At 38.0% G+C, this 25,990-nt stretch overlaps 1 protein-coding gene across 1 annotated transcript in view; it reads left to right on the forward strand.

Annotated features, from left to right (window-relative positions):
* Positions 1–22,772, forward strand: part of MTA3 (metastasis associated 1 family, member 3) — a gene marked incomplete at its 5' end in the record, with an annotated part of 98,787 nt that extends 76,015 nt beyond the window's left edge. Inside the window, 3 exons of the mRNA XM_010184603.1 lie at positions 6,055–6,209; positions 10,093–10,120; positions 22,751–22,772. Coding sequence (XP_010182905.1) covers positions 6,055–6,209; positions 10,093–10,120; positions 22,751–22,762 — 195 coding nt within the window. The remainder of the gene's footprint in view (positions 1–6,054; positions 6,210–10,092; positions 10,121–22,750) is intronic.
* Between the last annotated feature and the right edge of the window lie 3,218 nt (positions 22,773–25,990).

Below are 25,990 nucleotides of genomic sequence, written 5' to 3' on the forward strand. Positions count from 1 at the left end.
GGGAAAGAGCTAGAGGTTAATTTTACTCTGAAGATAACTTGCATTTTGTTAGTCTCTCTTTTCCATTATCAAAACAGCTCTAAAAGCTGACCCAAAGAAATGGGGTTTTTGCCTTTGTAAATGTGTCCTCACACCAAAACATGGCCAAACTTTAGAGATAAGAGAAAGGTTTTTAAATAACTTCTTGAAATTCTTGTGCTGTGAACCTCTCCAGACCTCTCTGCCGACAACTCAGACTGCTCAGACTAATGGTCTGCAGTCAAAGCAGGGTGCAGTAATTGTCCACTGCACTTAAATAAAGTACAGTTAAAAGCAAGTATTCTGTTTAGACAATGTGAAAAGGTTATAACAGTATGTCCACTCCTCTCTGCAATTAAAAAATTGTGTAATGGAAAATTTCTTACTCTCTAATGAGTAGGTAGAATATGTCAGTGAAGCCAGAAAATAGACCATTTGGTGCATTAGGAACAGAATGAGATTATCTATTCAGTACAGACATAGTAAAGCAATATTGCCGAGATCCATTTCTGCATGACTATTGCAATAAATAATTACAATCCTCTTGTTAGACTGATTATGGTTAATATTGTAACAGATAAAAAGTGATCTTTAGTCAATCAGAATGTGAGAGGTATAGCAGCAAATCTGAATACTGCCTGGGGTGCTTTGATGTAGAAACCTTTTGTCTTACCAAGGCGAAGTATTTGCAGTGCTTCTAAGTTGCATGTACAGATGGTGAAATAACATAAGTAAGGCATTAAACCTCATCTTGTTCCTGAAGATTTAGATTTATGTTTAAATCAAAGCCAATGATGAATAGAGTGCGCTTTGCTCAGGAAAAAGAAGTGCATTTTTTTCTGAGAACGTCACAAGAATTCTTCTGTATTTAAATACAGCGATGGCTTCCTATTTTTTGTTTCATATTTTTGTTTGTAAAAGTAAAAAACTAGACATTTTTAAGGGTTTGTGTGAGGGGAAGGGAGCAAGGAATTTGTCTAAGTTTTAATTAGAAAATAGATTTCCTTTTATTCTGTGGGTAAATGACTAATTTAGTCTTTCATTACTGATTTACTGATTTAAATAAATAAATATTTACTTCAAAATGCTGCTTTTAAAGACATGATTTATTAATAGTTTATATAGCTTTTGTGTAAATTCCATGAAATATAGAGGCTATAAACATTGTAGTATTTTAGCCTATATTTAACTTTGGAAAGTCAACTATTTTGTTTGGTTGTTTTTTTAATTCCTCTTGCACAGAAGAGCCACTGACTTGGATTTTCAGCATTACATCTATTCTAGGTGTTTTGTGAAAGGTTTGATAGCAAATAAGGAGATTCAAAAGTAATACTTGTGTTGACTGTTTGGTTTATTTCTTCTAAACAATCTGTTGCTTGAAAATATATATATATATTTTTTAATGAAATTTTATACCCAAAATGAATGTACTGACATTTGTAACTTCACGCTGTGTGGAAACCCCTATGAACATATTTTCTAATTTTTGCATTCATCTCAAATCTCTGTGAATCAATAAACCAAACTATCCTCAAACCTTGATACTTATTAGAGATATAAGGCTAATAATGCCTTTGCAAATAAGAGCACTCCAGGTGTGGCAAGACAGAATCAATACCTCATTTAAACTTAAACTAATTCTACACTTGTTTTACACTATATCCTCTATAATTAAGTCAATGCAAAATATATTGAACCAATTAATACGGATTATTACCAGTCATCTGCACATGCTTGATTTCTTCTAGTGATTTTTTTTTCTCCATGTAATGAACTGCATTTGCTCTGATTTGATTTGATTTGATTTGATTTGATTTTTTTTGTTTAGAGGTGAGAAAATTTTTTTAAAATGCTAACTTAAGACAGTGGGAATTTTTTCCTTTTGAAAGGAAAGGAAAGAATGTAAGAGATCGTAAATTCAAGACCACTTCGGAATTTGTGATAATTCACTTAAACATTCTTTCAGTCACAGCAGGGACATTCACCATTAACTTTTACACTTACAATGTCTGTTGGTGTTATGTATTTATTTCAAAGCTGAATGCCTTTTCAGTGGCTCTCAAAGAATAAATACTCAGCCATATATATCCCAGTACCAGCTGAGAAATTTTTGGACAAGAACCTTGCATTTTAACATAGACAGGATCATGCATCTTTATATCCTTGTGCCTGGAATTCCTCTGGGAGCCAATGAAAACATGAGATTTACCCTCCATAACAGAGATGCTGTCTTAAGTTGTCACTTTAATGTAAGGAGTTTGTGGAGTATCTTTATAGGTGCTTTTGGAACAGTATCCAAACTTAGTTGGACTGGTAGTTGCCTCTACAGCACATATCACATATATAGCGATGCTATGCAGCTAATTCCTCTGTTTCTCAAACATAGCAAAGCCTTACTTCTAGTACACCTTGTATTGAAAGACCTGGATTTACAGTTAAGCAGCTGATGGAGTTAATAGCTGATTTAATGAGTGCTGCTTCTTCCAGAAGGTTTAGCTGAGAGAAACACTTTCTTATGTAGCTTCCTCGTGAAAAGGACGGTTGCATTCATTGACCATTGGAGGTGTATGACTTGCTTACTGGAAAATGGACATTTGTGCCTGTGCCAGGTGAGTTTTGATTAGAAGCACTTGCAAGCAGCTTCCAGAAATTGAGCTGTGAACCAGCCTGTGAGAGAAGTACCTGAGACTGGTGCCCATGGAGAAGTGTTTTATCAGGGGACAGGTGAAGCTGTGAAGGCATTTTAACAAATGGTCTTCCCATAAGCTCCTCCTTGCTGAAGACCTTGAAAAGATTACCTTTGGTCTCAGAAGTCTCTGAGGATGGGTTCAGTCTCCAGCATGGAGACCTCCTGTTCGACAGGTGAAACGCTTCCCAGATAACTCTGTGCTGACTGAAATATTTGTCTTCTCTGCTGGATACAACATTGCCTGAACCAGAGCTCCATTAGCCTTGAGAGGTTTTTCTTTCAAGTGCGTTCCAAGATAGGTTTTCTTATGATGACTTTTGGGCAAGGAACGATTCTGGGAAGGAGCGTACCCAGATTGAGATGATTAAAAACTTGGAAGAAAATAGTCACTCAGCACAGATGCGGATTTGCCAACATGCAGTTAGCTAACTCTTAGTAAAGCTCCTGCTGCTGAGGTGCTGCTCTGTGATCTGCCTCTGGTATGAGGACTCTTAATACCAATGGTGTGGTTGCAGCACAGCTCATTAGTGACACAGTCGTAATCAAAATGTCAGCTGCTAATTGCACACGGCAGTGTTATGATGAAATTGTTGGAGCTTTCTGCATGCAGAGTTTTTTGATTGAGTAGGGCTTCTGTGGTGGTACAGGTAGCATTCCTGAGGCTTTCATAACCTTCCTAGCGTAACTGTGTGCAAGAGGGGGAAAATTAATTAAAAAAAAAGAAAAACATTTAACAGGTACTTTGTATGAAATTTCATTTTAATTTTGGTGTTGATATTAATATGACAGTGGCATTGAATGCTCATTTTGATACACAGTGGTAAGTATATTTTTAGAGAGGAAATAATGAACAGATTCTCTAAACTGTTCAAGAATTTCAATTGTTTTGATTAACTAGAAATTAAAGATAATGTGGTTTCCTAACACACAGGCTGGAGAACAATGCTCTTATTTTCTGTTGTCCTTAAGTAAAATGTAATTAATTTCTTCAAATAGCTTGAAAGCACTGGGGACGAAGCAAAATAAAAGAGAAAGTTCTAGCCAATATGATGCAACAGAAATTATATTATATTATAACCCTTGCACTATTTTCTGTGATGTTTCATCTTGCCTGAAATAAGAGTTAGGGTCTAATAAAAGTAGACAAAGCAGAAGTTCAGAACTGCTAACAACATCTGTCTCTGCCGAGGTAAAAAGTATTATGAAAAAACACATACTGTTTCCAAGAGGCTTAACTGTTCTTCAGAGTTTATGGCATAGGAAATGCACTTTTTGTACCCTGTACATTTCCTGATCATTTTCTGTCTGTACATATTGCTTTCAGTAAAGGAAACATTCAGCAGTGTATTAGGAGGGAGCCTGTGAAAGGATATAAACCATTATATTTGGTAACTTAAACCGATTTCTGACTGAGGAAGCACAGCAAAGTATTGCCCTTTGAGTCCTTGAATGTTCATCTGTAATGTATGGTAATGCCCATTGCCAGATAAAAATACTTAGTTTGGGTATACTGTGAAATTGGATGTATGGCAGCATTTCCCATGCATGAATTCCTACTCACTTTTTGAGCGCTATCTACTTCGTACACTAAGAGATCATCAGTTAAGTACTTTAATGAATTTCTAATTTCATCCAAACTATGTATTTTATCCTGAATTTCTTCTAACAAACGAATGTGTTACTTCTAGTAGCATGTCCTATACGTATTTCTCCCCACCAAAGCCAACACAAAAAATATGTGAAAACCAAACTGCGATCTAGACACTGAATAAAAAAATGGAAAAAATTACGAAATATTTAAAGGGACTACAAAGATAGATTTACAGCTCTAACTAGGTGCAACAGCAACTAAGTTCACCATAAGCCTTCTTTCTTTCTAAGGCAATGGAAAATGGACTTATCTGTAAAGCACTCAAATTTGATGTCTTGTTGCTCTTTTTGTTCTTGTTTGGTTTTGTTATGACAGATCTAAGGAATCATAGAGGAGATTACTCCATTATTTGCAGTAAAATAATGAACACTGGAATTTTTTGTTGAATGCATAAAATTTGTCCTACTGGAGGGAGCAAATTATATGGATTGGGATGTGTTAAAAATTGTGGCATAATATGAATATAATACATTGAATACAAGTGTTTGAATTATGCAGAAGAAATGAGGCCCTTGTTTATTATTTTTGGCTGTTGTATTTTTATGATATGATGTAAAAGACAAGTTTTGCATTCTGTTCTGCAAGCCTTCGTGGATGTTACCAGCCTCTTCCTTACTCAGTGTCTGTGGAATCAGCCTTCTAATTAGAGGTTACGCCCATGAATATGCAGAATTGTGCATGTTTTAGGAATACTACAGAAATGCTTTCAGTGATGAGGAATACTTGTATTATTTAACCAAGCAACCATGCTTCTTCCTATGAAAACATGATGCTTAATCCATGTGAGATAAAGTAAGCAAAACTTTCGTCTTCTAACATGCCTGTTTCAATCAAATAGTGTCATTATTTATTCCTGCTGGTAATCAATCATGTGGCAAGCAAGACTATTACTTCTAAATTTAATATACTTGTCATGGGACATGCTTCCAAAATGTTACCTATACACCATATAGAAAATATTCTTTTTAGTGTCTTCTTTTCATGTATAAGATGACAGCTTCTCTTATTAGATCTAAGTACTTGCTATCTTGTTGCACAGTTATTCCAGATAAGTTTTAGTGCAAAATGAATGCATTGTTTTATGTTTAATATTATCTGTATTAAAATGAAGGCAGACATGTTGCAGTCAGCTCTAATATACATAACAACTGTTGAGTGAACCTAAGAACCATGGCACCAGCAAAGTGATATCAACATTTTGTTACCCTGCTTCCGTTTAGGTCAGCAGCACTTGTCTTCTACAGTGATGTTTATTTAAAAAGACAGACAGAGTAAGGACCTATGAAGTGAGAAGTATAGGTTTTCATAAAATTAGATTAATGCCATACTTGGATGAAGAAACAAGTCTCATATCTCATTGGTTGGGATACTGGGGTTTTGCTCAGAAAATGTGAATTCTCTCCTACAGTCACCAGGTTTCAGTTGCAGGACTGCTTAGTTCATGGCATTGATTCATCCCTCAATTTCTCTTTGTATGGAATGACATTGGCAATAGTTAATTTAGTTTTTAAAGAGGTTTCAGAGCTGTGTGTAAAACATGTCAGTGTGTTACCTGGCCTCCAGGTGCTGGTTGAGGAAGACAAACTGGTCTTTGAGAAGGGTGCTATGTGTAGGCTGCCCTTTACAGGAGAATTAGTTAACAGAATTATGCATTTTCTCAGGCAAATACCTTTCCCATTTTTTGTTATGATTTCAGCATGCTGCTCCCCATGTTCATATGACTAATGGTAAGGCCTTGCAAGCCAGTGCAAGTGCCATTAAGACAAGCACCATTCCAGTGATCAAGAGACAGAGGCAAAATTGGCTTGATGCTTCAGATGATGGTTTCTTTATAGCTACAGAAGAGACCAGGTAAGAGAAATGAAATCTGAGCAGGGAATAAGGCTTCACTGCATACATGTTATTGATCCACTATTTGAATAAGTTTTTGTCATTATTATTTGAGGTTGCGTTACAGAGAAGAGCAATGTTACAACAAAACATACACCCAACTTTGCATCTCTTGCATATTAATATCATCAGATTTTGCTAATAAGACTTATTCAGTCAGGGCTGCTTCTCTGTGGCAAAGATTAGAACTTTTAAACTGTTATTAATTGTAGTTCATATACAATGAAGTTTAAGGCATATCTGATAGTTCAGCAAAATGTAAATGCATCCACAATGTAGGCTAAAATTTACAGAACTTGAAAAATATATAGCACACAATAGAAAAATTTACAGCAGACAGCTTCTTTTCCAGCCTAGAAATTGATTTCCTTTAAAAGTAACTATGATCGTCTTTTTCAGTCTTTCATTTACAGATTTTAATTGGTAAAATTTAGTGAGTTTTTGCTCTTCCCAGTAGAGCTTGATGTCATGGAAGAGTCGCTAGTTTTCTGGAGGCTCCTCTGTTCTTTCCTTCCCTTGTTAAGATCTGGCCACTCCCTGATTTAATTCAGACTAAGGCAAGAAGTTACAGTCTATTTTTGTAAGCTGTGGTTGCCGGGCCTGTTATTTAAAAACCTTTAAATCTCACTTGAGCAAGGGAATTACTACATCAAATGACATCAGACTGCTCGTCACTTCTGTGATTATTTCACAAGCCTAGAAAAGCTGGTAGTTGAACAAAAATGTAAATAATAAAAAGAGGGGAGAGAAAGAACATATGTAAATATAGAGCTAACCTAGGAAAATGTGCATATTTAGGCTTATTTATGGTATATTCAGCTAAAGTAGTCAAAATACTATTATGTGACAATTTGTTTGTTATTTCAAGATCAATTAAAAATGACACTTCATTGTTCTTTTGTGTGAGGAATGCGACAATTCAGAGAGAGTGGTAGGAGAATGATGAGCTCTTAATCTTCTGGTATTTAGCCCAGATTGATAGCATTCATTATTTTGAGAGTTGTTTGATGCAAAGCACTTTTTAGTATCAGACTAATCCCCAGTGATTATACCCTCGAAGTGAGACTGGTAACCTTTCAGAGTTCTAGAATTTTCAAAATTATTTTCAATTATTATAGAGAAATGCCTGTCAAAGGATGAGATGAGTCCTACAGTGACAGTGTTTGTCTCCCCCTGTTGCTCTCAGAGGTAGTCCAGGCAACTGGCCTCGTCTAGATGTTTAAATTCTGGGTGATCAAACTATGGTGAGATGAATCCAGCCTTTGCAAAACACTCATCAGCAATAGCCCTGCCCGTTCCCATCCTAGGAAATCCTTCTCCCCACTCCCATGGCTGCAGGCACCATACCTGGGCCAGACAGCAAGGCAGAACTTGCGCTGTCTCCCCTCTGCACCCATGATGGTGGTAAACAAGGGGCTCAATCCTCTCTGGAGACATTCAAAACCCGCCTGGACACCTTCCTGTGTAACCTCATCTAGGTGTTCCTGCTCCGGCAGGGGGATTGGACTAGATGATCTTTTGAGGTCCCTTCCAATCCCTAACGTTCTGTGATTCTGTGTGAATCTGCATCTGCTGCTCTTCTCCAAATCATTAAAAGTTTAAAGAGTAACATTTGAGATCTCCTGGTATGGGAAACATAGGGCAGTTAGACCTCTTTGATACTCCCTCAAAAAAGGAGATGCCTGAAAACTTTGTCTTGATGGTGCTGAAGAAACGCAGCAGGGAATGCTCAAGGACTGGCATGGGTTGAGCCCCCCCAGTACAGCCATTTCCAACCTGTCCAGAGCTAACCCTGTAGGTTCAGTGCCAGTCCATATCCACGCCGCTTCCTGCTGTGCTAGCAACACACGAGGAGTAATAGTGCCTCACTCACATTCATCTTCAGAACTATAACCAATGGGAGTCACAAACTTTCTCTCCTTTGAAGTTTAATATGTGTTTAAATATGTTCTGAACACTTAGCTCAGAAATAATCATCCCGTTTGAGTCAAGGTAACAACTCATTCTTTAGGGCACTTATTTCATGCTGCATCAGGATCCTGCCTGTTTTATCATGTGTATTTGTTGATTAAAAAAGCATGGAAGACAGACACAACAGAATCACAGTATGGTTTGGGTTGGAAGAGACCACCAAAGGTCATCTAGTCCAAGCCCCCTGCAATGAGCAGGGACATCTTCAACTAGATCAGGTTGCTCACAGCCCAGTCCAACCTGACCTTGAATGTTTCTAGGGATCAGCCATCTACAGCTTCTCTGGGCAACCTGCTCCAGAGTTTCACCATCCTCATTATAAAAAATTTCTTACATATATTATAGTTTAGATCTACCCTTTTTTAGTTTAAAACAATTGCCCCTTGTCCTGTCACTACAGGCCCTACTAAAAAGTTTGTTCCCATCTTTCTTATAAGCCCTCTTTAAGTACTCGAAGACTGCTATAAGGTTTCCCCAGATCCTTCTTTTCTCCTTGTTGACCAACCCCAAGTCTCTCAGCCTGTCTTCATAGGGGAGGTGTTTCATCCCTCTGGTCTTTTTTTGTGGCACTCCTCTGGACCTGCTCCAACAGGTCCATATCTTTCCTGTGCTGAGGACACCAGAGCTTGATGCAGTACTCTCCAGGAAGGGTCTCACCAGAGTGGAATAGAGAGACAGAATCACCTCCCTCAAGCTGCTGGGCACGCAGGATACGGTTGGCTTTCTGGGCTGTGAGTGCACATTGCTGGCTCACGCCAAGTCCCCAGTTTTGCTGTTTCATCGGTGGTGACACGCGGCACTCTCCATTCAAAAGCCTTCCTTGTGCCTGTGTGAGCTCAGCTCCCTTGGGATTTCTGCTCCTCTCTTCAGTCACAGGCTCACAGCAGGGATTAATCCAGGCAGAAAAGCAGATGACAGTTCAGGAACACTTATCTTGACATTACATCATAATTTTATGTTGACCTTTGATGGATTTAACATTTTTGTATTTTCCTTTTTTCTTATCCTTTTTGAAAGAAAAAGGATTTCTCATTCCCTACTGTGAAATAACTTGGTCAAGATTTTATTCTAAAGTGCAAATCTGTTTGCACAATTCATTGAAAAATCACTCTTTAAACAGCCTTACCTTGGGAGACTCCTTATTTCTTTTTAATATACTTGGGTATTAGCTGCTAGGATTCTCCTAGAACTAGGTGCATGCTTTAGGATCAAACAAAAGTCTCAAAAGTGTAAAAGAATTTTATTCAGGACATTGTACTAGATCACCTTTGCTATAAGGAAGCTTTTTGGGTTTTATTCCCCTCTTGTTGACTAGTTGTAATGTGGATTCTTTTGCAGGCTCTGTTAGAGGTTAATGCAGAACATGTGACTATATTGTGTGAAATTATATTCTTTATACTGAATCACCATTCTGGTAGTTAAATGATAATTGAAAAAATGGGACAGTTCATATTATGATCTCCAGAATTTTAATGAAAACGTAATATATCAGCTTAATATCTGTTGAGTTATATAAGATATAATCTATGAATAAAATTAGTAATTTAGCTGTTGGATGTCAGGGGAAATAAATGTGTTGATTAAAACATTTCTTACTGATTCTTGGTATGCAGTGTGCATACAGTTCCTATACACATGCTTTGTCCATAACAGAATGCATGTGCATGCTAATGATCATACTTGTATAGGGACAGCAAAAACACTGTGTGGAAAATGATATTTTTTTTCCAGCATTTGCATTATAAGAAATGTGTTGAAATATTTGGCTGAATGGGTTATAGCAGCAGATTCCATATGCTTTCCCTTCGTGGGCCAAAAAGCATATTTGCCTGTAGAACTGCAGTTGAATGACTCGATGCTTGTTTCCTTTCAGTGCTGAAGCAGTTAGAAACCTTCTCACGGTAAGTGCAACTCCACTGGGAATGAGTTAACTGCAACTGCTAAAATTAGAATGTGATCTTTAGCTGTTACCAGCAGACATTGCTTCCTTTATTCCGATGAAGTGATTTGAGAGGCATCCCTGTGGCAGCATTATATAGGCAATTTTCATATTCTTCACTTTAAGTTCTTTCTCCAAAAGGAAAAGCCTCCCTTGATTTGTTGAAGTACTATGCGAGGGTATCACAATTGCTGTGAAAATTACCCGATACCACTCATTTTTATTTATGCATGTCTCATAGCACACACAAAAAGCTTAAACCCAAAGCTGCATGTTGAGAAAGAAGAGAATGTGAGGCTGACAACCAGACACAGCAAAATATTGAGTCTTGCCTTGCTGCCAGTGGTCTGGTTCTCTTGCGGAAGTGAGGGAGAGTAATGCTGGTGCTCACAGCCCTTCAAGCTCCTGCACACACTGCTAGCCTTCTCTGCATTGCAGCTTTATTGGTGTAAACCCTAACCTGTGCTTCTAAAAGCAGGCTGAAAACTCAGGTGGACCAAACCCTTCTAAGTATCACCAGTACTCAGAGTTGTGAATGACCTGCCCTCAACCCACGTTGCTGGGAGAAAAGGGAAAAGTGGAGGAGTAAGTCTCCAGTGCAGGTCTAGATCAAAGTCAGAGTCCCAGTGCTAACTGCTCTGCTCCTTCTTCCTCCTCACATGTGCAATTTGTATCACAGACATGTTCATAGGTATGTTTATTGTTGGTTTTTTCAGTTGTCCCCAGCTGTGCAAAAAATTTGTGCACTGAAAAAGTATGTTTAATATACACTCAGGGATGATCTCTGCTTTTCATAAAGGTGAGGCAATTTGATTTTAATTGAGATCCTGGTTTTGAACTTCACCAAACTTGAAACCCGAGCATAGTGCACTTTCATTTCTCACCTGCATGGCACCGTGGCCATCAGACCTCAACCCTGTAACTGGCTGCCTGAAGATGCCTGGCTGCACCTTTGGAGCATCAGCTACAAGCCTGAAAACGTGATGCACCAGCTACTGCCCTCCAGCCAGAAAATCAGCCTCTAAGGATGTAATTTTCTGGTTCCTTTACTTTTGCTGTATTATATAGTTGTCATACATCTTGAAAAGCAGGGATTACAGAATATATCCCTTAGAATTATGTCTAATCCTTGTTGATAGTATTGCAAATATCTTATTGATTGGCTGCAGCTGAGCATAGGTGAGCTGACAACCATTTCCAGTCACCGTGACAATACTGCATATAGGGACTTTGGGGAGGAACTCTCTTTGCTACAGTTCAGGAGTGGTCCTACTTGGTTGGCTACTGCTCAGACTTGTTATATACTCATAAGAGTGAAAAGCCATAGTCTAATAGTTTCTGTGAGCTATTATTTTGACCTTATTTAGTGTTGACTGTTGATGAATGCCGTGCATGGTTCACACCTTATAAATCATATTTCTCTGAGCTCCAGCTGAGGTACTGTGATACAGAATAGAAACCATTGGTAAAGAAAACAGATCATAATCTCTTGCCATTTGTTTCTCATTTAGCACTATTCATGGACCTACAGATGTTTTCTTTCACCATTTATCTAATTGAGTTTTTCCTCTGTCTCCTTTTACAACACTTAATATTGAAGTAACACTACTATGATAATGCAAAAGTTTGTTTTTAAAAGCAGGATCATTTCATGGAGCTAAAATCAACTCATTTGAAGAATGCAATTTTTTTTAACATATGAAAGAAATAATGTATATATACGTGGAAAACATGTACATAACAAAACCCAAAGTTCAGTACAAGTTGTGCCATTAGTTAGAGCTGGTAGGTTTGAAAAGCATATGGCATTAAGAGTTTTTCTTTGTCAGTCTTCAGAACAAATGAAATAAAACCATTCTGGTTTGGAGCTATGTATTCATCTTCTGAAAGTTTTAAGATGAAGTTTCAGTGACATTGTAGTAAGCTACTTGCCTAGTGTAGACCTACATGGTAAGGGAAAGATGTTGCAATGGGAGTGCTTCCCTAGAGCTCAGGAAAATTTGATTCAGTTCCCTGCTCCCCCACAGACTTCCCTTGAGACCTCCAGCAGGTTTTTTAAGTTCATATCTCCAAGTATTTAGATGCCTAACTCCTCATATCAGAATTAATAAGGTGCCTAAATACTTTCTTTGTTGAAGATTTGGAGACAGTTGTCTACGGTTTTTGTCTGAAGAATCAGACAAGATACTTTGTTCTTTCACAGGGCTGTTGTACATGAAGCAGGTCAGAAGCCTTGCAGGGGATCTTCTCTCAGAGGAAATTTTTTTACTTTTATTGGTAATACAGACTCATGGAAATGCTGCCACAGGAGTCCAGAATCTGCTGACGGAAACTGGGTGATTTGTTAGTTTCAGAAGTGTCTCCACTGGTTAGCAGGTGAAAACTAATTAGTGCACAGCTTCACTGATGACCGCAGGGGAACGGAGGCTAAGAACAGATGGTTGTAAATGACCTAGTTACTCCTGCCTGAAAAGTCACAGCATTGGATCTTGCAAAGTGATCTTGTCTCATCCCACTCTGCTGTGAGCAGAAATTCAGCTGTGCTCCCTCTCTATGGTGGCTTAGATACCAAAGTCTATTTTGCAGTTGCACCTTAGGTAGGAGCTCAAATGTGGACAATTCACATGACTCAGCTAAAGAGCAGTGGCACATTTAGAGGTGTTACTCAACCATTTGCAATCTTTTCCGCTCACCTTCACAAAAGTCATTTCACATTCAGTCTGTAGCTGCAGAAGTAGCCAGAGCATTTTATATTTGGGAAGGGAAATATAATTTCTGAAATGAGGCTTTTTGCAAAATTTTATTTTCTTTGGAAACTGAGGAAAAAAAAATGAACTTAAATGAAACATGGGGATGATAAGAAGTGCATTAAGGATTGTCCTAAACACAGATGTTGATGGAGAAGCTCCCGTATAAGTACTGAACTTTTCCATAAACCTTGACCTTGCAAACCCAATTCAGCAAAGCTCTTAAATGCATGCCTGACTCCCACTGAGTGCAATCAATCAGCTGGAGTGCATCACCTAGTCAGTAATATATCTTGCATGTCAGATGTTAAATTGGGATGTTGTGCAATTCTTTTAACTTGTTTTCTTACAGTTATTGACAAATTTTGAATTTCTTGTGGTATGGTTGGCCATTTCGAAAGGTTTTCCTTCAGAAGCTCTATATTGTGTTTGTGCAGAGGATTTGATGTCGCTGAACCCAATCCTCTTTATAGGATATTTTAACTGAAGGTCTTAGGGCTTAGCTTTTTGTTAGCTTGCAGCTCAGCTTTTTCCTAAATCCACATCCCCAGTGGGAGTGTGTCATTTTATAATATTTGGTTGTCTTCTGTTGTGGGAGTTAAAACCAATTCAAATATGAAGAAATTTTTCTATAAAGAAGCATCTTTGTATGGGAAGCCAATTTCTTTTTCGAAGCCTTGGGAAACATACAAAACAACAATAAAAAATGCAAACTTGTCAGACCAGGATAGTCTTCTGTGTATATAAGTATCAAAGAAAAGATGAAGACAAGATTAATTATACAATTGTTACCTTTATCAAGGCTAGAGTAATACTAGTTTAGGACTAAAATTAATCTACTTTCACCATTCTTATGCCTAAACCACAGAGGTTTATCACAGGAAACCCTAGCTATTGATGACTGTAATCCTCTAACACCACACAATATTAGTCGTAAGAGATCTTTCTCCCTCTTTACAATTTCTGTGCATGTGAGCAATAGTAATTGGTAGAAGGTAGATGCAGGGTTAAGAATTATTTCATTTGAAGGCAGAGAAATACACAGCAATAATGTGCATGTAGATTTAGAATCTAGGTAAGTCCTGTGGTGAACGATCTGTTGGTAAAATTAAACAACAAAGATTATGATAAAACCGTACTGTGGTATGTTCAAATATATAATGTCAATGATCCTCAAAGTCTTAGAATTCACACAGAATTGTTCGCTAACTTTCATTTATGTTAGTCTTGTACTGAATTTTTGTTTCAAATTACATATAGAGGACGCAATTCTGAGCTACTCTATATTTCAGTGTATGTATTCAATCATTTATTCTTATTATATTCCTCTGATAGGTTTGGGTTTGGTTTTTTTTGCTTAAGAACTTTTAAATTCATGGCCCTCTGGCACTAATGTAAGTAAGGCTATGGAAAAACAAATGTTAGTCACTCTCTTTTTGTAAAAAATCTTGCATAAGTATCTACATAGGCATTTAAAATGTAAAATACCAAAGAGAACGTAATGACTGTGTCTGGAAAAGCCAGTCACAGAGATAACTATCAGTTCCTGTCAAACATCCAAGGAGCTGGCTGGCTGTTTTCCTTACTTGTGCTATGGTTAGAGGCTAAAATATTTACCTGACAAAATACAATGGGAGTGTTGTTCTGGTGGAAAAAGCACAGATCCACACTTTAAAAATCCCAAATTGCCTTGGTTGCTTGATGTGAGATACCAGCTCTGAGTAGCTCCACCTTTTTGTCTGTAAACTTGAATAATATTGATGTATAGCTACTCTTAAGGATGCTGTGCAGTTTTTAATTAAGCAGCCCAGAAAGCACTATGAGATACTGACACAAAAAGTTCTGGCCATAATAGTGGAGAGCAGCATGAGTGGCTGAAAATGAACTTGGATAGGCCTTTGGTAACATGAATATTTTAAAAAATATATTAAAATCCAATCTTCAAAATGAAGCTGACCTTAAAAATTAGCATCAAATAATCCTGTGGTAAAGCTTTCTTCTGTTGATGCCACAGTACACATTTCTAGTCCATATTCTGCATCAGAGCTTTTGTGTGTACACAAAGTAAGTGTTGATGATGCACAAGATCGATGGTGCGGAGCAGTGCCCCAGGGGATGGTTTTGTGAGGGAACTTTTGTTCTCCTACTGTTTCTGGTAAGACTGATTAAATTTGATTTTCAGCCCTTGCTTAATAGCAAGTAGCCAGAATGCTGAGAAGCTCCTCCAAATATACTCTATTGGTACTTATATTATTCCAGGAAAAGTATATGCATAATTAATAAAGAGGAATATGATTGTCAATTTCTTTGAGCCTTGGGTAATATTATAAGCTGTAATACTGTAAAGACAGTGTCCAAGACAAAAACTTCAGTTGAAATCTACCCTGAAGTAGTCAAACAAGGTAAGGAAAGAAGGAAAGAAACAGAAATACTAATAAGAAGCCATAGAAAGAGATTTGTGTTGAAGCAGTTTTAATAAATAAAATACTAAAGTAGTTAAGATAGGTTGTTAAAAGTGTGTCAAGGCTGGAAAGAGCAACAAAAGTAAATTGCCTTTTTTTCTGCTATGGAGCATGTAACAGAAATTTTTTTATTATCTTAGATAAACATTTTTAGTTACACAATATTTTTGAAAGTTTTCAACACAGTATTTAATGTTGCTGGAGAAGTGGCACTTAATGCTTGTAGTCCAAGGCCAGAAACAGAAGTTGTGTATTCTGAACATTTTTGCCATCCTAAAGTCTGAGATAAGGCTGGAATTGGGAATTAATGTGCAAGATGTTTGGAGAGCAGTGGAAAGCGACATTGCATTCTACTCTCAGCCAGCTCTGATGCATTGTCTTCTCCAATTTATTGCCTGTCTCAGGAAAAAAATATATGCTGCCATGTGAGTAATATTTTCATCTGATAGTGAGTGATGTTTAATCAATATACAGAGTGGCTGTCCTGCAGAATAACTAGATGGTAATGAAGATTCCTATTGGTAGAGTATAAAGTTACATAGTGTAGGAATTCACCCACACTCTGCTGATATAGTTAGGAAGAATAGCAGAGTTGCTTTGAGATCTTCTGGTGTTTGTGCCTGTGAGCTGCAGAAGGCTTTCTGACTCCTTGGCTTCCTAGGGTGCCTACATATTGACAAATTTGCAGCGATGCTGTGTGTGCTTTCATGGAGAGAAGAGGTTAAGTGACTCTTTAATACAGCAGGCTTCATGCCTTAAAATGTCTGTAGTCGATAGTAACTAAGGAGAGGCTAATGAATTTCAGATAAGGTGCCAAGCAATTGTCCCATAGCTCAGGTTACAACTCTATTGAATCCTGAGCTGTGGGGTTTTTTTAGGAGTATGAATAATTTACTTTTTTGCCCATTCTATTGAGCTACCTTTGCTAGGCATTGTCGGTTTCTTCCTTTTTCAAGGGGAAAATCTGTCAGAGGTATGTGGCTCTGAGCATGCCTCTGCCTTAGTCACTGCTGTGTAGTGTATAAAGTGAGATAATGTCACTGCTGAGTTCACAAAGCTCCACTCAAGATGCAGGGCAAGACCTGAGCTACTTAATCCATGTGGAGCTCTATGGTGTCCATCATTCCTACCAACTAGATCAAGGGATCCTTTTTAAACTGTGCCTACCATGAATCAGTCTGGTAGGGCCTCGATGCTGCCCTGTTTTTGTCTTAGCCATCTGCAGTAGGTAACTTTAGTGTCTTGGTGGTAAGTACCAAGCTCACAGATGAATTGGGAGAAGAATTTCACTGCTGATTGTTATGATTTAGATGTAGCCATCATATGATGACTGCTGTATGACAGCATCTATTTATAATGTTTCTTAGGAGTCAAAAGTTTTTCTCAGTTCCAGCATTCAACTGATTAATTAATAGTAATGCTGAGTATAAGACTTTGCACTTCTTTAATTCCTTCTCTCCTAGCATCCTGAACCACTTTAAAATATTAATAAAATATATGATTTTCAAGGGAAATGAAAGCATGGAAAAATCTGTCGAACGAGGTGGTTTTTCCAAAAGCCATGCCAGTTGTTTGCAGTAAAACTGGATATAAATCCTTCCAATAATGAATAAGGTCTCTGTTGTTTCAGGCACTCTAAAAATGCATGCACAGAGATGGTTTCTGTTCCAAGGAGATTTTGATATGAGTAGATTTTAAATCAGCAGCAAGTAGAAAGAGGCAGAGAGGTGGCTTGTGCCATGCAAGAGGTCAGTCATAATATAGTCATAGACGTCTGTGCTTTAAGCACTCGACCTGGATTTTTCCTTCCGGAAAAGAAAATGCTCAAAAAACATTATTTATTGCTTCATATACACACACAAACACACACAGACAGACAGACAGACATACACACATAGTAGCTATAAGCTGTTGCTTTGAAACACAAAGCATCTGAGAAACCCTCAAGGTTTTGCAATGCTTGAAAATATGATATTAAGCTTCTTAGGAAGATCTGACACTGTAATTTGTATCTGGTGTGACTATAATTTATTGTTCATAGAGAACAGTTTTGCTCTGTAAATATTGATGCCAAATTGGAAGATAAACAGCAGCAAAGGAAAACATTTCCTTGCTAGGAGGAGAAAAATAAGACAAGCTCTTAAAACATTTAAATGATGTTGGCATACCCACAGCAGCACCTCTTTAATCTTACAAAGGTTGCACCACTCTATCTGCCATCTGTATGAGTTTTACAACACAACTAAGTGGCTCATGGCAACTGCTTTCCAGTAGCCTGGTGCTTATTAAAACATTTCTGATTTGTTTTCTAAATGAACATTTCACAAAGGAGTTTATTTTTAAAAGGCATATCAGTGTCAACCCACTTCTGCCTTCCAAATATATTTATCCTAGTTTCTGTCATTTTGAGGTTAGATTAAAACTTTAATGGAGTATGGGAGAGCTTTAGACTCAGAGTGCTGAGGGAAAAAAAAAAAAATGTCTAAACCAGCAAGCCAAATAGACAGTTAAATAAAATACTTCTCATTTCCACACAGGGAGAAATGTAGGAAGTGCTGTGAGTCATTCAGGATCTCTGTAACCTGTCAGGTTTCTAAGCATGTGTGCCGACAGCTTTATCCCAGTTAAATTCTCTTTGAGCAGACAGCATTGCACGCATTTTGGCCTTTTACTTTGTTTAAAAGCCTGTTGAAATTAATAGAAAGCCTATCAGCCTCCTAAAATAGTGCCCCCTCTTGTAACCGAATCCACTGAATAGTTATAGTGTACCTCTGGATACAAGAAGCCCTCAGAGAAATGAGTGATAGTTGAGTCCAATAACCCCGAAGGAATGATGGGTTTTTTTGAAATAGTTGTTTTTGCTAACCAGCCTTGAGCTTGCACTGAAAATTTACATTGCACAAAATTTACATTGTCCTGGAGCAGCAGCAACTTTATGAATCTTTGTCTAGAAGACTTTTTTTTCTTTTTTAGTTTAGTTTTTATCTCTGAATGTCTCGATGGTCAGACTGATTGCAAGTTTCACATAAAACTTGTGCCAGAATGCAAAACCTCGTCTTACAGAATCATAGGATCGTTTAGGTTGAAAAAGGCCTATAAGATCATTGAGTACATGTCTAAAATTCTACCTTCTTTTGTGGTTGGCAGTATTTTGTGCACCTGGCTTATTTAAGTGGCTGTTTACAATTGACAACTCATGCCAGGATGCTTTACTCCAATCTAGCGATGAGGTGGCATTTCAGCTGTGGTTGTCCAGGGAATCAGTTCTCCCATACCTGCTGCAAACCTGTGTATGTTCCTTTGTGCTACCAGCAACAACTGGATAATAACACATTTCCACAGCACTAGGTCTTTGTATATAAGGATGTCACTCAAATGGCATCAGTCTAAGAAAGACTTGGGCAAAAATATCAAACTAATCTAGATAGAGCATGAAACACAATACAATGCCCTTCGTCTTAAAACTCTGTAGCCAGGTTTTTGTTAGGTCCTTACTGTATTTTTAGTGGAAACAGAGCATCAAAAGCACCTTGGTATTTAAGAAGGGTTAGAGACACCTCAAAAGTGTGTGCATGTGTGTGTGTTGGGGGTGATTGCCCTTCACAGGAAAATGTTTGTTTCTTTCCATACGGTTTCAAAACAAGGTTTGTCATCTGATAAAATTTAAATGGGCCTTTACATGCAATTAATTTCTCTCACAGTAAAAACTTCTGCCATAACTTGAATTTATTTAGTATTACTTCCTAAGTTCTGTTGGTATAGGCGAATAGACCAAAATCACTGTTCTTACCGCAACTGAGTGTAATGCAGAGGCGGCAGACTGATGCACAACAGTTTATATATAGAAACAGTAACAGAGAGATACACTCGATATCAGCAGAGCTAAAGCAAGTAATGCCTATAACTGCTATTAAAAAAGGCTTGAAAAACACATTCTTGACCAACATAAGCTTTATTTTATTTAAAAATTGCTGCTGTTTCAATGTGTAGTATAATTAGAGCAGGGATCTTTGAGTCAGCTTTCACAAATGAGAAATTTTGTTACCACCTGTCCTATTCCTGAGAAATCTGGACATAGCAGATTATATAGGATTGCACTTAACTTCACCAGATGGTTAGTTGCATGAAGTGCACTTAGATCCTGCAGAAGTGCTGGTTCATTGAAGTGATTTGCCTGATTAAAATTAAGCATGGCATAAATGCCTTATACAGCCTAACTATTATATCTACCCAGTAGGTTCCAGTCTGTGCATGAAACTTGCAAAGAGAAGATAGGTCTTAATAGTGTGTGGTACTTATGTGCATTTCCATGTTTCCCTGAAGAGGTGCGGGTGGTCTTGCGTACTTTTATCTGCAGGTACTAATTGAAGTATCATGCAGACATAAAGAATTTGTCTTATTCCTATATTAGTGGCAGTGAATCACATTTGACATAAAAATGAGCACAGTGGGCTTTATATACCAATCACCTATTAAAAGTTTGATTCATTCTCATACCTTTGGTCTCAGGAGGGGTAGAAATACAATGCAAAGGCTTTAAAATACTTTTTAATTTGCATTTCAAATGAAGTCTGTAACTAGTACAAAAGTCAAAGGAAGAAGCAGTGGAAAATGGCAATTACTCTCTCATAACAACTGCAAAGGATGTTATCAACGCTACACATATTAAAGCCATTTACTTGCCATCACCAAATAAAAGCTTTATGTAATTAAAACATATGGCTGGTACTAACTGAAAAAGGGAGAGGAAATTGAACATTAAAGGTGACTCTGCCCTTAATTCACTGTATCACTGGGGGAGGGAGGAGAGTGTGTCAAAGCGCTCCGGTGAAAGGGCTACGACAACCTTATCTTTGAATTTCCTGCCTTTCATCAGCTACTATTACAACCTGCATGTTTAAGTGTTAAAAAAACCTCTGAAGCATTATAAAACCTGATCAGCACCTCTGAAAAAGCTTGACTGTATTTAGATGCTAAATTCTTCAGTGTAAACCAGTTCCCTCCACTCTGTACTTTTTGCAGGAAGAAGAACAGTTTTGGCTTTTAGTGAAATGGTTGTTTAAATATTACATTTAATGAAGTCAGTGGAAATTTCCATTCTTCCAGTTTTATTTCTGAAAGACTATATCCCAGAAAGCTAATTTCTGGAAGCATTTTCACAATCCTGTTTAAATAGAAGTGCTGGATTGTCTTTTTAGAGTGCATACCAGATTAGTTCTTCTGACAGTCTATGTAGAGCTACTTTCATTTATACCAAGTAAGGAGTTGACTCTTTTTGTGGCTTGCTTGATGTAATAATGTGATGACCTCCCCCTTTTTTGTTCTGCCTTTCTTCATGCCAGTTTCAAACCAGCATTTAATGAGAATAACTACATCTTTTAACTATTGTCTTTACAAAATAATCACAAATCAAAATCACAAATACTTTACTCTCCTTGCATTTAGTGTCAGCTGCAAATTGCTTTCATGGTTCATGGGAACCTCTTGGCAGTTTATGAAGTTGCTATATTAAAAATTCAGAAGGGCAAACAATTATCTAATATTTTTGTAAACCATGGGCTTCCCAAATGATTAATGACCACATTCGTTCTGTAAATAAATACAGAGTTTTGCAAACAAATATATCAAAAGGGATCCAGTTCTGTAAGCTTTTTCCGGAATGATCCCCATCAATAATCAGTGTGGGTAATGGCTATGTTCTATTCACATGAATTTATAAAACCTAGCTGTCTCATTATTTTAGAAATATATATTTCTACCACTCTCGGGTTACATTTCTATGATCTTACCGTTCTGGAAGGTATGCAGTATCTTGTCAATCAGTTTAATATCTTCTTAGGCCTAATTTAAGATGACCACATAAAGTAAGTACTGAAACAGTAAGTTTGTGTCTCTGTGGGATTGTGTGAAAAGCCTAAACTTAACTTTCTTGGAGTTCCTATCCTTTTCTTTTGTTGTGCTTATTACTGAATGATGCTAAATCCTAATTTGGTATTCCAGGCCATGAGATGCTGATGACGTCCTTCTTTCAGGCGGCTAAAATTAATACTTCTCTGCACTTTTAAAATATATTAACCAAAATAGGTGTATTTTTCAGGCTCCCTTTTACCTCTAACAGCACAGTATATTCTCCTCATTTTTTACTTTCTGTTTTGTCTTTGATTATGTTCTCTTCTGTGGCTCAGTTACTCAACTGGAGGCTTACATTCCAGGGGAATACTTAACAAGTAACTAAATGTGTGTTTGAAATTTAATATGCAAATCATTAATTTAGTATTCAGTATAATTTATTTTAAGCTGATTCTGTATTTTCAGTGTTGTGCGCCACCATTTTTCAGTTTCAGAGTTAACAGCCCATTAAGATGAAAGGGACAAATCACTTCTTGAGTTACCATCTCAAAGCCTTGATGCAGGTAGGCACATCACCACCCTGTAGTTTGTAGTCAGGTCACATTTTCATCTCGGAAAGTTTGAATTAGAAAGCTTATCTCATTTAGTGTTAGAGCCCCCAGTTTGCTTTAATTCATTTCCGTAAGATCAAAATCTCTGTAACTTTAAAGACTACCTGAACAGAAGATGTGATTCTCAATTTGAGTGAATTCAGAAAATAGGACAGTATCCAATAATGTCTATATTCAGGACTCTGCCAGTGAAGATGGTTCTTGACATACTCTGTGTGTGTAATTTCTGTGTTTTCTGATACTCTACCCTGGATACACTCAGCCTTGTAGTTATTGATTTATAAGAGTAGAGAGACAGAGCAGTTAGAACTTAACAAAGCTTTTTGCTTCAGAATTAACAATCCTTGGATGTATAAGATTGCACTACAAACACTATGGCTGCCTGTAGCTAATATGTTTGATATATCATCTAAAAGTCTAAAGTGAATTTACTGCATCTGTAAGACATCAGTACAAAAAGCCTAGAGATTTTGGTCATGCGTTATCTGCAGGATTGATACAGTGCCAATAAGAATTGCTCCCAGTCCATCACTTTTACAGAAGTAACACATTCACTTGGGTGTGAATGAGGTTCTTACTTCTGTGGTCCTTCATTACTGTGTTGATATCACATGTGAGGATTCACCATTTGAGTATTCTGGCCCCAGATTTCATATAATTAAATGTTATCATCCACATATTGTCTAACACCACTAAGCAATTATCAGTTACTAGTTGGAGACAACTGTGAATCATCAGTTGATGGACAGGGCTCACTCTTGTTGACTGCAAGTTTCTTTTCCATGAATTAGGCTTCCTGCTCTGGTAAGAGTATTTATTATGTGTGTTATTAGCTCTTGAGCAGTCTTCTGTTAAAGACTGAGATTTATCTTTTCTGTTGTCTCTTTCTTCTTTCCCTCCTTTCCTCCTCCCCTCCTTACAGAAGAATCCGTAAGAAGTTCACCAGATAACAGCTGAAAAGAGCTTCCAGAACACCTTGTTTTCCGATCATTGCAAAGACAAAGTCTCTCATGAACAATAGGCAGGCACGGACAGAGCCAGGAACCATCATGCACTGAAGATATAACAGCATCAGCACCATAGTCATGTCAGAATCATGTTTAATTGTGAACACAGATACCATGGGACCTTCCGCATCTTTGAGACCGAAACACTCTACAGACAGATTGTGGCTGGGTTCTGTGTGCGGGGCAGGATCCAACAGCAGCCCTTGTTTTCCCTTGTCTCTGCAAGGGCTGCTTCTGATTCACTGTGCAGGTCTCTCCTGGACTGTCCTGCTATCCTCTCTGTTCCCAGTCATCAGCACTGGCTGGTCAGAGGGGGACTGTTTGCGCTGACCACACTGAAGGAATATGGATGCAGAGTCCACCCACCATATTTGTCTATGCCTTCTAGTGGCTTGTTACAAAAATATGCAGCTTTCAAAACTATTGCAGTGTCTTTTAAACTGGGATTTAGCCTTGAGGGGCTTACATATTCAAAAACAGCTGCAAACTTTGGGTGTTCATGTTTTTCAATGTTGGCTTGAGTCACTTGATTTTCTGAACTGCTGAGCATCCAGACCCTGAAATGAGGGCAAAGAGTTGTTCAGCAGTTCTGAAACTTAGACCGAATTAGAAGTGCCCATAATTAGTGACCCGTTTCAAGATGCTGGCCATATTATCTTTGGTTAAAATTCTGGAAAGTATTATGTGTGGCAGTGAACATGCAGCTGGACTAGTTGCATGTGTAGGAACTGGTCCCATGGTCTATATATTTGCAAGCATCCACCTATTTCTTTGGGTATTTTTTGCATTTCTTGAAGCCTATTCTGAATAGTGAAAACCAGCAGAACGCCTTTCCCAGGAATACATGAAGAAATAGAGTATTTCCTATTAGAAATGTCTCTCCACAAAATAATTCCTGCATTTTGATATGTCTGGATAAATAGATGTCTTGCACAATGCGTTGAAGTTCATAATTGTAAGGTTACAGGTGGATACTTACCATGGAGAGATGATGTGCCTTTTGAAACTACTTGTAGAAAACTGTCAGTCCCTCGAAAGTGGGAATGGCAACTGAGGCAGGCCTTTTTTCTACTCAGGTACTTAGAGGTGCCCTACTTTGAAATCAAGAGGCAACCAGTGTGTAGCACTGCTGTGTAAACCTAGTTGGGATATGTTGCTTATCTGAGGCAAGTTGTGTCCTTCAATAGGTTTGGTTTCTGTATGGCTTTTTTAAGAGGTAGCCAGACACCAAACACATCATGTTAAGCTGAGATGAGCTTCAAGACTTTTTTTTCCTATATCTCTTTACTAGGTAGCTCTAACAGTATAATGTAAATGTGAGGTTTTCATCTAGTTGGGGATGTGCACTCAGCTCTATGGTTAGAAACAAACATGTTAAGTGGTGTCTCGCACCTCTGGGTGATTCCTCAAAAATTATTTCCCCCCCATATGATTTATGGATTCAGCCTGAAAAAGCATCTGTGATCTCAGATTATAACTAGCCATACTCTCCATGGAGGATTTGAAGCTCTGGAGACAGTGACCCAGATGCTTCTTCAAAAAACAAAGCACTTTGATCTCCTGAAGGGACTTGCTTTGATTTTCTGGAGTGATGAATCCAGGTCTTGTCCACTGTCCTTCACCAGCAAGAAAAGGATGAATATGAAGGAGAGATTATGACATGAAGTGTTCCTAGTACCCTTAAATGCCCTAGTGACTGTCACTGATTTGGACTCGGTTGGAGAAGACCTGGGATTCATCAGCTTACGGTTCTTTCCAGTAGACGCTGAAGCGTGCAGCCCTGAGAGTCTTCTACCCACAGGATCTGCTTTTTCCTCACAACAGGAGGGCTTTTCATCAGATAACTGAGCAGAGACAACCTATTCTTATTAGTAAGAATTGCCTTTATTAACTGCAACATATGGAAACACCTTCTGTATAATAGCTTCCTTACCAATTAAAATAAAGGAAACATGATTATTCAGCAATCTGACTGAAAGTATGATAAACATGAACAGAAAGAGCTTTGTCTCCCTCAGGCATCAGTGAAATCACACACAGCAGACTCATTTTCCAAGTGTCATTATCTGTAAGGTGGTGGATATTTTACCCTGCCTTATTAAGCTTGTACTCAAATTATTTCTTTTAGTCAGTGTGCTGCGCTGTCTAGCAAGTATTTTGTAAAATCTCTGTGTGTTTCTGCTTTTAGTATTTGTAATAGTCTGATGTGAAGTCATTTTTTCTTTTTTCCCTCTGAGGAGAGAGAGATGGCTGTTATGCAGCCAGCTGCCTGATACCATTATCTTTTTCATCAAATAGCCACGGTAAGGAAAAATCCTTTGCAGCTTCAAGCTGAGGTGCTTCATCAGGATATGCTGGAAATAATGCTGTGCCCCTGCCTGGCTGAGTCATTTCACAGGCTGCAACAGCCCACCCTTGGGGTGGGTAAGGCATGGCAGAGACCGATTGCTGGAATAACTTCTGCTCTGCCTTTAAACTGCTTTGCATGCAGCTGCACAGAGACTTTCCCTCCCCTGAAATGCACACAGCGCACAGAAAAAACTGCACGCCATGTATCGCACCTTTGTCTTTACCTGCTCTCTCTCCACCTTACCTTCTCTGCAAGATGTTCTCCAGAGATGGATACGGGATTTGCCTGTGAATTTCATCCCGAAGTGCCAATGGAAGATTAGGTGAAGACATGTTCCTGCTGGGTTTGGGTATAAAGATTTAAAATTTTGGAGAAATTGTGACACTCCTTAGCACAATATCATGCAATTCCATGCTTTCTGTTGAGCTGAAGATTTTTCCACTGGCTGTGAGCAAAGATGATGCATTCCTGTGTAAACTGTAACAGCATTTCCACAGCAAATCAGAGCTCAGTACTGTTTTTAACGAGCTTCCCAAGATAGTTATTTTAAAACTAGCTAACATATATCGGCCTTCAGCAATGACACTGAGTATAAACATAAGCCTCAGAAGAAAGGGCAAGAAGTTTAGTACTTACCATGGTTGTCAGCATGAAAATCTAGGCATCAGCACTGCATTTGCAATGTGATTTATTTTCCTGTTAGCTAAATAAAAAATCTATCTGAAAATCTGCCTCTCCTCTTAGAAATGTGGGGCTAGTAAACCATGCAAAATACACAATCTTTTTGTGTCCAGAGGTCTCATAT

Source organism: Mesitornis unicolor, unplaced genomic scaffold (assembly GCF_000695765.1).
Source record: "Mesitornis unicolor isolate BGI_N332 unplaced genomic scaffold, ASM69576v1 scaffold8245, whole genome shotgun sequence".
Taxonomy (NCBI): Eukaryota; Metazoa; Chordata; class Aves; order Mesitornithiformes; family Mesitornithidae; genus Mesitornis; species Mesitornis unicolor.